The sequence below is a fragment of the Urocitellus parryii genome, chromosome 10, assembly GCF_045843805.1.
Source record: "Urocitellus parryii isolate mUroPar1 chromosome 10, mUroPar1.hap1, whole genome shotgun sequence".
Classification (NCBI taxonomy): domain Eukaryota; kingdom Metazoa; phylum Chordata; class Mammalia; order Rodentia; family Sciuridae; genus Urocitellus; species Urocitellus parryii.
In genome coordinates this window covers 140,155,632-140,169,280 of record NC_135540.1, presented here as the reverse complement: position 1 = coordinate 140,169,280, position 13,649 = coordinate 140,155,632, and the positions used below count along the sequence as shown (strand labels likewise).

General features: G+C 59.5%; 1 protein-coding gene across 2 annotated transcripts in view; it reads right to left on the bottom strand.

Moving 5' to 3' along the window:
* The window catches only part of Stk32b (serine/threonine kinase 32B), a 257,345-nt gene that overhangs the window by 48,821 nt on the left and 194,875 nt on the right, over positions 1 to 13,649 (bottom strand). For both annotated transcript variants that reach the window (XM_026395321.2, XM_026395322.2), the window contains exon 5: positions 7,686 to 7,723. In XM_026395321.2, the coding sequence (XP_026251106.1) occupies positions 7,686 to 7,723 (38 nt within the window). The remainder of the gene's footprint in view (positions 1 to 7,685; positions 7,724 to 13,649) is intronic.

Here is a 13,649-nt window from a genome sequence, read left to right as displayed (position 1 = left end):
CCATTTCTGCTTCCCCAGACTTGCTAATTGATGGGCCCTCACTCCCTGGCGCGTCCTCTGATGGTTGTGAAGATGTAGGAGGTGAAAATTGGTGTTGAAAAGCTTTCCTACGAGCGCCTTCTTGGGAGAATGGAAAATTGACTGCAAAATGTGCAGGTGAGAACCGGGCGGCAGGTTCTCTGCTTTTCATAAGTGGAAACTATCCACGCTTCAGAGGAAGGAGACCGGGGCGTCGCGAGGCCGTTAGCGTGGTTCTAATGAGGGAATTGGCAATCAATAATGAATACGAGCAGCCCCGCGCCGGGCTGTTGTTGGCCGAGTGCACGGGAAGCAGCTCACCGCCCAGCCTTGGGCACCGTGCGGCCATGCTGGGCTTCGCCCGCTGCCTGGCAGACTCCCGATCATTCTTCAAACCTGCCCTGTGAGCCGCCCTTGATCTCCTGCTTCCACTACCAGGAGCCTCGCAGAAACCCACAGGGGCTGGGGTTCATAGTCAGTTTGGGTGACGGTAATGGAGTGCCCCAGACGGGCGTCAGCCACAGCACAGCTGCTGGAGTTTAAATGTTGTCTTTCTAAATTACATGTCGGGATTCCATCCCAGGGTGACAGCAGCAGGCACCCTCTCAGAGGCAGAGCAGCCCTCACCAGACAGCCAACTGTAGATGCTGGACCCTCTGTCACCTTGATCTTGGACTTTCCAGCCTCCAGAAGGGTCACACATGTCTATTATTTATGGACAGCCCAGTCCAAGATCTTTGGTCACAGCAGCAGGAACAAACCAAGATGCACGCCCTGCTGGTGGCTTCTCCTTGCTCTGTGCTCCCACAGTGGAGAGAGTGCTGGTTCCTTCGTCACCAGATAAGGACAGCAATCCCACAATGGGTGTCACCTGTGACTTCATCCAAACTGTGTACCCAAACCATCACCTTGGGGGATGGGGTCTTGCCATATGAACTAGGGGACACATTCAGCCCACTGCAGACCAGGTTAGGCCCCTCCTCTGGATGACCTTGCTCTCCTCAGTTGTCACCCATCCTAGTGTCCACTATTCTGTGTCAGTCAGCTCTGGCCTAGCCTGCAGAAGAGACTCTCTGAGTGTTTGTTGATTGACTGACTAACCACCAAATAACAGAGTGGGCACAAGAGGCCAGGAGGCAAACCCGTGCATTTCTCCTCCTAGAAACGGACCACGCTGCCACACACCAGTGCACTTTGGCTCTCCACCTTCACTGCTGTGGCCATGGCACGCTTTTAGCCTGACCTCAGACAGCAAGATTCAACCACCCTGCCCAGGGTTTTTGTAACCTCCAGGCCAGGGTCAGGTGGGTGGCAAGAACGGGACTCCACGGGACTGACTCAGAAGGCTCTGTGTCATTCCTCCAACCTCCTCTGGGGGCACCTACTGCCTGTGTGGGGGAGGGGCCGGGCCTGCAGATGCTGAGCACCTGTGGCCACAGGTCACGGAACTAAAGAAGGAGAATGGGGACCAAGTCCTACAACCCCACAGTGGGGCTAGAATTGCTGATGTGCAAAACCACCACAATGTTTCCCAGGTGACAGTGGCTCATGCCCTTATGCGCAGGCTGGTTCCGGGGCCTTCGCTACAGGACAAAGCACCCGGAGCTCTCCCAAGTGTGGCCATGTCCACCTGCTGTTCCACGGAGCCAACACGGTTCCTGCTCTGCCATGCTGAGCCTTTGCCCTGCGGCCTGGCCCCTGGGATGCGATGCCCACCGCGGGCACTTGCCAGCGACTGAAGGCCACTGTAGCCTGGAGCAGCTCTTGCAGTGGGGCTTAAAGGGTCAGTGCAGGAGGAAATGCCTGGGGACAGGGCGGGTCTTGTTTAGTTGCTGTGACACCTTTAGTCCTGTCCTCTGGAGTCACTTTGGTGGGTGCCACACCTGCCTGGAAATTCCTGGGCGTGGGTGTAGAGGGGCCCACAGCCGAGGCGGACCAGGTGTGACGGGGACCAGGTGTGACGGGCGGAAGGCAGTCCACAGGCGGCCGTCTCCTTCCCAGGAGTCTCACCAACTTGGTCTGTCCCCGTCTCTGCTGGCCTATGGGATCCACATTAGGCCAGAGCCAGAGGTCAGAGAGGTGCTGCTGAGCCAAGCGACCAGAAGCCAAGGAAGAGGAGGACCAGGCTGCTGGCCCAGCTGCTCCAGCGGAGGACAGGCTCCTCCCGCTCGCTGCCAAGAATCACCACGCTCCGTGATGGATCCCCGGCTGAGGGACTTCGGCCAGCGTCACACCACAGGGCTGCGCTCCTGGGACCAGCGTCCTCCCTCTCCCTGCGTGACCATCACGGCTCACACTGCGGGACAGCGGCAAGAGGAGGGAGAAACAAGTTCCCCGGCAGGAGCCTGGCCAAGCTTCACTGGCCGCTGGGCGCCGGGAGATGGATTTTGGACCGTGTTTTGCCTGATACAGGAGGCGCAGGAAGCAGGGCCCAGGAAGCCATCTGCCTGCTCCAGGCCGCCCCGGGACATAGGGCGGCCCCTCAAACCAAAGCGACTGAAGGGAAACCAGCAGTCAGGGGTTGCTGAGCCGGGGCTGAGATTTGGGAGGGGCACTCCCGCCCTGCACTGTTCCAGGCCCTCCCCTGGATGCCCTGGGACTCCATGAAGCTCCGCCTTTACGTGCAGTGGAGCTGAGGGCAGGAAACCCCTGCCCCAAGGCTTTGGGAGAGCAGTTTGTTTCCATAACCTCATCTCCACTCCGTGGCTGTCCAGGTAACGTTGCCTGATTTCTGCGCTGGTCAGGTCTCATGGCTGACCACCTCCCTGTTGGCTCTTCCTAAACCATGACCCCGGGATGAATTCCAGGGAGTTTATACCACAGCCCTCCTGGCTCAGGAGTTCAGGAGTAGCCCAATTCGCTCACTTGGCTCCACTGGGGTTCCTCTTGGGGGAGCGCAGACCCCTCCGCTGGTCCCCAGGGGCGGGCAGGGAGCCCCTTCTGGCTCTCACACAGATCCCGCCTTCCTCAGCAATGAAGGTGACCATCTTGGCCTCTGTCTGCCATCTTCTTGTTTTCACATTTGTCAAAACCCCACGTGGAGAAGATAGGGTACTGCGGCTTGAGCTTTGTGCCTCTCTTCATGTACTGAGATCTGAACCCCCAGGGCCTCAGCATGTGACCTGGTTTGGAAACCGTGTCCTGCAGGTGTCATTAGTTATGATGGGGCTGTACTGGAACAGACCGGGCTCCCATCTGACCTATGTCCTGATAGGAAATCAGGACTCAGACATGCACCCCGGGGGGACATTGTGTGAGGACTGGGCCAGTCGCTGCCTGCCCAGAAGCCACCAGGAGAGGGACCTGGAGCACGGCCCTGTCCTCACTTTGTGGACTCCCAGGCCCCAGACCTGTGAGACAGCACTTCTGTGGCCTAAGTCTCTCCGTTGTGGGACTTTATTACGGCCACTCTGGAAAGTACAGGGGCTGTTATTGGTGGCCTCAGTCTCACGCACCAGGTCTTTAGGACCCCAAGACCCTCCCCTCCACCACCGTCAAGCAGAAACCTCCTGTCCACAGCCTCCAGCCCTCCCAAGGGCACCTTGAGCAGTTCTCATCCATCCCCGTGCTTTGTCCCCAGACTCCTGAGGCCCCTTCTAGAGTGGTGGCGTCCACTGTTGGCTGCCCAGACTCAGCAGACACCCTGCCCCTTGCTTGTCTGGGCCCCCACTTCCTTCTCGGCTGCCCCGTCCCTGCCTCTGAGCGCCGTAAACAGCACCTGCCTCCTGGCACGCTGGGGAGACCCCAGGAAATGTTTTGACAAGGGAGGAGGGTGTCCAGCTGCTCTGTGACACGGCTGCTGTCACCAGGTGCCAAAGAGCCAGCTGGGGTCCTGATCTCCACTGTGTCCCCCCAGTTCATGTGAAGAGCGGGTCCTTCTGAAGTGCTGGCCCCCAAGATGCTCCCTGGACCCCATTCATGGCCCTGGTCACAAGGTGGGCGTGCCCTCCTCCAGGAAGCCCTCCCTGGCCACTCTGTGGCCTCTGCTTTCTGCTTCCCTAGCCCAACCCGGCCCTGCAGGGTCACGTTGGCAGTTTGGGTTTCTGCCCCCCCCCCAGTCCTGGTCACACTAGGACACCTGGGAACTGTAGTAGGTCCCACTGCTCAGCACCGTTCTGCAGGTTGGCTTGGCGTGCTCTTGAATGCTCGTTGGTGATGGCAGTGGGGACAGGACTGCCACCCAGGCCCCAAGGTCTGTGGCCACAGAGCTGGGCATCCTTTGGTCCCCAGCACAGCACCTGGGCTGTGGCAGGTCTGCATGACGAAGGAGCCACCTTCCCGAGTGTGGAAGGAGATGAGGGGCCTGTCCCCTTGTTGTCAGCAGTGAGCGTTGAACCAGGGCCCTCGGTGACACCACAGGGCACAATGTGCGTGCTTCCCTTCCGGCTCTGGCTCCCCTCTCTGTCCCTCTTGGGGAAGTTGAGCTGCCCCTGTGAGAGGGACTCACCCACCCCTCGAGCCCACGGCCCCCTCCGTTTCCACGGTGGCTTCTGTTGGTCTTAGTGGTAAGTGACAGTGTTGGCTACCTCACCACTCTCGGGGTCACCCCTGGGGCCAGGCCATGCTGCAGTGACCCCCTTGACTCTGGTTTGGCCAGCGACTTGCTCTGCCCACTGGGATGCTGGCCGACATGACACGGCAGAGGCCTGGGGGACTGGGCAGTCCCTGCTCTTGCTCTCCTGCAGCCGTGAGGGGGCCAGGGGGGTGAGCCTGCCAGAGCGTGGGCCGGGAGGGGCCGGGATGAGCTGCGTGGTCACACGCTGGCCAGCGTGATGATCAGCCGGCTGCCAGTGGCCCTCAGTGCTGGGGACCCAGACGGGACCAGCCAGCTGGGCACGGGGCACCTTCACCCCGCAGCCTGCGAGCAACCCTTCCCGGGCTTCCCGCGGCAGTGCGGGTCACTTACTGCCAGCTTCACCATGCCAGCGGGAACAGCCGCTCCTCTCCTCCCCTGCACCTCAGACCACCTGCTGCCTTGGGCCCTTTGCCCTCCTGGGCTCCCCAGCCCCCTGCTCCACCCCACCTGACGCACGGTCTCTGCTGCTGCTTCAGAGGCCACCAATCCCGGGGCGAATGGAGGGGCGGGTTCTGAGACCCAAGACCCAGCCGGAAGGTCGGGCCACAGAGCAGACAGGGCAGCAGGAGGCTGCTGGGTGCCTGGGTTTTGTGTGACAGCAGATCTGTGCGTCACTGACGAAAAGTCAACACATGTGTTCAGTGGTGTCCGGACGTCACTGGCAACACCGCTGACCAATTTGTTCTCTGAGATGATGCTTAGTGACAGCAGTGAGGGACTCCTTAAATAGCAACGCTGAGCTCCCCTTTGCCAGTGGCTTGGTGATGTGGTTTATCAGAGGTGAGGTGGGTGTCACCACAGTGTGGCCTGTGCCCACCGTGGAACACGCAGGCTGCGGCTCCTCCTCATTACGTGCGCTGTTGAGCGCTGCTGTTACGATAGCAGAGGCTCAGGAGTGTGAGGTCCATAAATAGAACTCACTCACGAAACCAACGGCCAGAGATGCATATGACTAGATTCTTGCCCCGAGATCTACAAAAGGCGCCAACGTTTTCCTTGGAGACAGCAGGGTGGAGGCCAATGTGGGTTTTCACCTGGCCTCAGAGCCCAGGAGTCCCCTTAGCTGGGGGGGGTCATCACCACTGCCCCTGCCTCTGTGGTCTGAGCTCAGCTGCCCTGAACAGAGGGAGGCAGGAAGAGGACACGGACACCCGACCTGAGCGCTTCTGCTCCGGGTGCCGTGAAGGCCAGCCTCCCTGCCTCCCTTTAGACCTCCCTCACCTGCGAGGGTGTCCACTGCTTCTGCTTTGCAGCTGGGAGGGCGGAGGTTCAGGGGCACAGCCACCTGCCCATGGGCACACAGCTGACTGGGCTGAGGACTGGCTGAGGACTGGCTGACGCTCAGGGGCGCGGCCATCTGCCCAAGAGCACACACCTGTCTGGGGCTGAGGACTGGCTGAGGTTCAGGGGTGCAGCCACCTGCCCAAGGGCACACAGCTGACTGGGCTGAGGATTCTGGCTTTTGGGTACAAACTGGAGACCTGGGTTTTGTTGCTCTGCAGCCTTGATGTGGGCTTCAGCTCTGCTCGGGTCCCTGGCATCTTGAGGCAGTTGCTGACCCCCAGGGGCCTAAGCTTTGAACCCCTCTGCCCCAGAGTGTTTCTGTGGCTGGAAGATTCAACCCCCCCACTCCTGCACCCTGGTGCCAGTGTGAATGCGCCCCTCAAATCTCACGTGTTGGACACTCAATCCCAAATTCATGTCACTGGCACTTGGAGGTGGGGCCTTTGGGATATGATTAGAGAATGTCACGAAGGTGAGGCCCCATGGTGGCTTTAGTGGCTTCAAAAGTAGAGGAAGAGATCCCAGCTGACAGACTTGCTGTGTCTCGCCATGTGCCAGGTTAGATGCAGCATGAGGCCCTCACCAGATGTCAAGAAGATGCTGGCGCCATGCACTTGGACTTCCCAGCCTCCAGAACCATGAGCTAAGCAGACCTCTGTTCTTTATAAATCACCTTGTCTCTGGCATTTTGTTATAGCAACAGAAAATGGACTAAGACAAAGGGAATGTGCACTATGGGAAGGGAAACCCCAAGTCACATGTCAGTTCATGGAAAGTTCTAGAGGAGCTTCCAGAGAAAGCTAGGGTCTCATCCTGCAGGCGTGGGGAAGGCACAGGAGGAGCCGAGTAGAAGAGGTGACAGACTTGTCCATGAGTGAGTGCCTCAACAGCCCTGGAAGAATCCTGCTCCCCACTCCAGCCCATGCTGCAAGAGGCCTGGAGGGCTAAGCCCCTACAGCCACACCAGGGATTTTGAGTTGAGGCTACAGTGACTTTTGGCGGCACAGCTACCACTGGTCCCCAGTGTGGCCGCTTGTCTGTCTGCTGGGCGTCTTGGGCCATGCTCTTGACCTGTAGTTCTTAGACCTCACCAAGTGTCACGGCCCAGACTGCTGACCTAGACAGAGGCCCAGGCTCGCTGAGGACACGGCTGGCCCTTGGTGCCTACAAAGTCCCACAGGTGAGCCAGGTGGGTAAGCCGCTGACCTGGTGGCTTGCCGCTCCAGATGTGGCCCGTGGACCTGCAGTGTGGGCCTTGCCTGGAGCTGCAGAATGCAGAACCTCGCCCCAGCTCAGGCCTCCTCAGCCAACCTAGGAGGGACCCAGGATGGCAGGCACAAGGGAACTTGGAAGTCCTGACAGCCATTGACCAGGGACCGTCTAGGGGACTTGCCAACACACTCCACTGTGTCCCACTCCCATGGCAACCCCAGAGGGGCACTTTTTTCTATTTTACAGAAGATGACACTGAGGGTCAGAGGGGTGAGAGACTTCTGAGTCACAGGCTCATGGATGGGGAGCTGGGATTGGAAACCCAGAGGTCCCATGCTGGTCCCCACCGCACCCCGTCACCCTTAAGCCACAATATGATCAGCAACGACTTCAGAGCAAACTTCCCAATGAGTTCAGCTTAACTCACCGTGTGGCAGGACCTAGACCCAAAACGACACCAATGTTCATCCAGCAGGAAGGAGACAGAACAGGGTTTCCTCGTCGACCCTAAAGTCCAAGCCCCAGGACAGGACCCCTCTGTCCCAGTGCCCCAAGCCTTCCCCCGAGAGTCCCTGCAGAGAGCCCGCGGGCTTACCGTGCTCGTCCAGCAGGATGTTGTCCGGCTTGATGTCCCTGGAAAAGAAAACAGAGCGGCTGGCAGTGTGCTCCTGGGGACGCTGAGAAGCATCACAGACTGCGGGCAGAGGTGACAACCCCCTGTGTGCTCGTCCCTCCCCGCACAAGGGCTCAGAGGGGGCGGGTGTGACGGGCAAGGGGCCCTGTCCTCCTTCCTTCTCCTCTGGAGCGGCCAGCAGGTGGAAAATGTGCTCCCAAGGGTCACTGACGGGCGGCCTCCTGCCCCACCTCCACGGTCATAGGAACATGTGGACATTTAGACGTCAGTCTTCACCGTCACCCTGGACTGCAGAGTGGCAGGTGGTCTGCGTCCGCCTGTGGGCGCCACTGCCTGGCTGACCCTCCTGGGTAGCAAAGAGCCTCGCGCAGCTCCGCCAGGGCTGGGGGGTCTGGAAGTTCTGCGCTACGTCCTCATCACAGCAAAGGGCCCCGACTCCAGCTGGCTCTCTACGGCCAGGGCCTAGCTCCTGCTCTCTGTCCCTGGCACGGCTGGTCACTGTGGGCACAAGGAAACCCTGGCGGGCACCGCGGGAGGGTGGACCTGAGGCACCAGCTCCGACGTCCCACTCATCGCTAACGGCACGAGCCTGCTGCCGCTCCGCAGGGAACCAGAGTGGACAGACACGCGCCCCACACGGGCTTGAGGCCAGGAGACGAGGCCCGTGAGTGCTCTCTCCCCATCACGAGCAGTCGCTCCTGCGCTGGTCAGGGGCTTGCAGTCACCTGAGACCAGAAGCAAAGGAGCAGGAGAGCTGGCGGCACCCTGGCCCGTGGCTAGAGAGGAAGAGCGTGGGTGGTTAAGCCACCAAGCTGTGCGGACTGGCGAGGCAAACGCAGCACCCTAGCGGAGACCCTGTGGTCTTGGGTGGGTTACTCTGAGCCTCATCGTCCTCGTCTGGGAAACGGTGTGACAGCAGCCACCTTGGTGCAGTTGAGTGCAGGAACCCAGAGCAGCGGTGCTGCAGGTCCAAGTGCCGAGGGTGAACGCCGGGCTGTGAGAGGTTCTCCTTAAAGGAGAGAGCTCTGGGGCCGAGTCTCCAAGTTTGAGCAAGATGAATTCGGCTGCTTTTCCATGAGACTCATGGGGCAGAGCCGTGCGGAAGAGGCCGTGGGTCCGAGGCACTGGGAATCTAATAAGCAGAGCGTTTTATGGCAGAGCATCTTATCAGAGCCGCGCTCAGCGGCTGCAGGGCCGTTTCCGCCAGGCCTATTTTTCACATTGATTGTATCTCAGCTCCAGAGCAGCCTCCTGCTGAAAATGGGCTCCTACATCCAGAAAGGGCATTGGAAGACGGTGTGGATGGGGATGGATGGGACCATGTTTTCTGAGGCCAAACTCATAAATTCAGAGCTGGCAAAATGACACGGTGACAGCAAGCATGCATGAGAGGCTACCCAACCCTGCTCTCGAATTATCCCCGGCTTCCAGATAAAACGCGCCGTTAAATGTCAGCCAGGCCATTTTACAGCCACAGGGACGTGGCCGTGATCCAGCAGAGCCCGTGCCCAGGCTGCCACGGAGGGTCGTGAGGACGCTCCTGCCCGCACCCCTGTGCGGAGCCTCTGAGGGTGCCTGCTGCCATCTTGCCCAGCAGCCAAGGCAAGGGGAGCCCAGTGGAGAAAGGGCTGGGCTGGAGCAGTGGACATCTGGGTCCGTTTCACCCAGTGCAGGGGACGCGCTGTGGGTGTGCATGGGTGGTCGGGAGGTGCAGACAGACGCAAGAGACCAGTCCCCAGCCTGCCTCTTGCTGGCCGTGGAGACGTGAGCCCACCGGCCACTCCGAGCCTCGGTCCCCTCAGCTGTATGCTGGATGGTTACACCTGCTCCACGTGGTTCAGCGAGGATTTGGCGAGCTGGTCCTCATGGGAGGGACCGGAGCAGGGTGGCACAGGGAGGCAGACCTCTGCTGCCATAGAGCTGGGCCAAGGCTGCCAGGGCTGAGGCACTGGGAAGGGGACGGGAGGCCATTACAGGGAGTCACTTTGGCCGCCGACCCCTGGCTTGGCCAGCACTGATGGGGTAAGCTGATGGGGGGCAGGCGGCTGAGGAGCTGGGTTCTCTGACGTTGGACTCCATTGGCAGGGATCCAGCTTGCGGAATCAGTAACAAGAACGTAGACGCATCACTGCTCACTGAATGCCCGCCTTTCTCCTGCCTCCTGTGGCGGCAGGGCTGTCACGGACCTCGCCCCAGCGCCAAGCCTCATGTCAGTGGCAGGGCTGGCGAGGTTGACAGCTGTCCTGGCCGGTGAGCACTGAAGCCCAGTCTGTGGATTTAACAACGTGTGACAGGGAACAGGGCTGGGGACGTCACTTCACTCAGTGCTGACACTGCTCCCCGAGGCACCGTAAGAAAGAACCATTCAGAGAGGGTCCACAGTGTGCCAGGCTCCCTGTGACTCTCCAGAGACCATCGCCAGCAGAGGTGAGGCGGTTCTCCGGATCAGTGCTCTCGGGCTGGGGTGTGGGCCTGGAAGGGAACGAGGGGTCTCGAGGCCTAAAGCCAGCAGCACTGATTCAGGGAGACCTGCACAACATTTAAAAATGACATTATTTGCATTTCTGAGTGCTTTTTATCTGGTACAGAAAACCTGACAAATAAGGCTGCAATTTCTCTTTTAACATGACCCAAATGGCCTCCCAAAGCCGAACTCGGCCCTGTCCCTCCTCTACCTAAATCCCCTTACGGTCTCTGTTGCCTACAGCACTGGTGGGCAGGCCCTGGGATTCTGTGTTCCAATGTGACCTCAGAAATGCAAAGGGAACAATGAGATGTGGTGGTCAACATCTAAATCTGTCAACTAGGGGTGCTGGGGACAGCCGCCGGCTCTGTCATGGTCTGTGAAATGGAGCAGTCACGGCTGTGCCAAGGGTGGGAAGCAAACTTCAGAGGCCCACGGGGCCTGCCTCGGAAGCTCTGCCTCGAGGGAAGGCCCATGCTGCCACTCAACCTCCCTCTGGCTCTATCCTTGAGCCGAGCCATGCTTGCGGCTGGCTGCTTTCCTCCTGCCGAGAACCCACACCAGCATGGTGGGCGCTGTGCCCTCTCTGGGCAGTCAGCTTGTTGTTCCCAGGTGCATCTCATGGAGATCTGGGAGCCCTCAGGATTCACACACATGTCCGGGACACACTGGGTTCAGGGGATTCCTCCGTGCAGGAGTGGGCCCAGCAAGACACCTCCCTAGGCACAGCGAGGGGTCACGTTCCCGACCAGCTCAGACTGCATCGGTTTCCCCCCGTCGGTTCTTAGAAAGCTGAATGGGGAAGGTCTGTCCAGAGCTGCCTGCTCACCAGAGGGCAAGCTCCTACAGACAGAGCCACCGCAGCAGCCCTGGAAAGCCCAGGCGAGTGGGAGGGAAGGGCCCCAGGGCTCCACAGGGACGGCAAGACAGCCTGTGGGGACTGAAGAGGTTTTAAAGGCAAGAACACAAACAACCATTGAGATCCTCACTCACTGAGCTGTGCAGGGCTCCGTGTTCCCCATCTGCGAAACAGGGATACAGTGAGCTAAGGTACCGAAGGAACCTAGCCCAGGTCCTAACGGGGGGAAGGCCTCAATGCTTCTCCACTCTGTGCTACCCCACTTAGCAGGAGGTTGGACGGATCAGGATGTGGAAGAAAGGAGGACAGACAGCTGACTCCCAGGTGGCTGTGCCTGTCTCTCACCTCCGTGCAGTTTTATCACCCACAAAGCCCTTCCTGTCCTGCAGGTCACTGAACCTACCTGCCAGGCTCAGAAAACCAGCCCTGTCTTCTCTGTGTGAGGGAAGAAGCTGGAGGCTTTCCCTCGGGCCCAGGTGAACAATGGCTGCAGCAGGATTTGAACCTGGCTCCCATCTAGTGCTATCCTTTCCCAGCCTCTGGGTGGGGCAGAGACGTTGGGCAGCAGAGCCACTTGACTGACCACAAACACATCGCAGTCCTGGTGCCTGTGAGCTCCCTCCTGCAGCTGACCTGGCCCGTCTGCACCAGGCCAGCCCTCTGTACCTGCCAGCTCTCGGCATGGTGTCACTGCCTCTGACAAGTTCCCCCAGAAGCCCTGGGGACCAGGCCGCTGTCTGCGTTTTCCTATTCGTTGCTGCAGGGGGGACCACATGGGTATCTGTGCCAGACTGATTATGTCGTTGATGTTTCCTCTCCCAGTAGGAGCTGCGTCCTCTGGAGCATGGCCCTCAGCTGGCCCTGCAGGCCCGGCATGAAGCCCGACACACAGTAGGTGCTCAGCAGCAGTTGGAGACATTACTGAATCTGTCACTAACCAGGAGGCACCAGGTGGACCCTGGCCAGAACTGCATAACATCTGAGTCCGCGGGTCCTGAGAAAGACCCAGGAGTATGTGCATGTGCCAGTTAGCCTCAGGTCCCTGCTTGGGGCTCAGGCCGCTGGTCCAGACAGGGGACCCTACACTCCCTGCCAGGGCAGCTACTCACAGGCTGGCGTTCCCCAGACCCCGCCCGCCCCCTCCATTTTACTTCCCTGGCTTTGGGCAGCGGGGGAGTCGCCAGGGAGACTCGGGCCCTTTCCTCTGGCCCAGCAGCAGGTCCTGGCTGCCCTCGGGGCTGCTGTGGCTCTTCCCCAGCACCCCACTTCTGGGAAGATGCCAGAGGAGGCCCCGTTCCCACCGAGACAAGCACTGGTGAGAGGTCAAGTTTGTTCCTATCTACGTGCAAGAGAGGATCATTGGAGTCTGAGCGCGTGTGGCAGGGAGCCCCGAGGGCTGGAGCTCTTCAGGGTACCCAACGCACAGCCATTGACACTCACCCCGTGCCAGCAGCTCGGGTTGGAAAGTGCGCCCCGAAAGTTTGTGTTGGAAACCTCAGGCCCAGCTCAGGTGCTGATGGTACTGGGATGGGCCCATTAGGATTGAATGAGATCGCGAGGGAGGAGCCCCCAGGATTGGACCAGAGGCTGGACCAGAAAAGGAGGGGAGAGCCCACCTGCCAGCAGGCTCCGTCTCCCATGTGACACCCTGTGCCTCCTCACAGATGCCAGCGACTCCACCCTGGACCAGCCCACGGAACCTGTGAGCTAGACAAACCCTTATTCTTTATAAATCACCCAATCTACTGCATTCAGTTGTAGTAACAGAAAACACACTAAGACCTGGTGCCTGAGTTGGCTCACAATGAAAGGCTGAAAGCCCTGGCTGATCCCGGGGAGGGTTCTTAATCTCCAGCCCCAGCATGAGGCATAGCCTCATTAAGCCACGGGGCTTCAGTGGCTGGCCTGGCCCCTTCGGGAAACAGGAGGATGGCTGTGTCTTATCTGCTGAGTCCTTCGGGCTCCTGTGGGGCCAGGCACATTGGATTTGATTGGCATGATGGGGGTGGGAGATAATCACCCTGTGACTCACAGCCTGAGGACACTGGTGTGGGTGTGGGGCATGCTGGCACAGCAGGTGCAGATTAGCCAGAAAAGAAACAAGCAAATGCCCCCATCACATGCCCACTCACCCGTGGTGGCCTCGGGACCCACGGTGCCCCCCAGAAGGAGGGATGTCCCTGCTTTGATTTTACTAGGAATGCAGAGTCTGTGTCGAGACGTGAATTAATATTTTAAGAGCTGCTATTTTTAGGGCTCAGGCTCTCTGTAAAGATCTCCCAGGGGGACATGCTGCCAAGATGCATAAGTCATAGAGCCCCAGACCGCCAATGTAGGGAGGGAACTCAACTCCATCTGGAAGGAGCCATCCCTGGGCTGGCAGCCTCTCTGGGCCTGGGTCTCCTCACCTGGGTGGTGGGCTAATTGTGTCCACCCCTCTCTGGGGGCCGTTGTGAGAATCAAGTGCAATGATGCATAGAAAACAGTTCGTCCAGTCTTGGTCTAATAAATGCATCCAACATTTAAGAATGCTTAATTCCCAAGTCAGGAAGCCCCGCCAGGGTCCCAAGGAGAGCGGCAGGACTGAGGCCGGTGGAAAGGC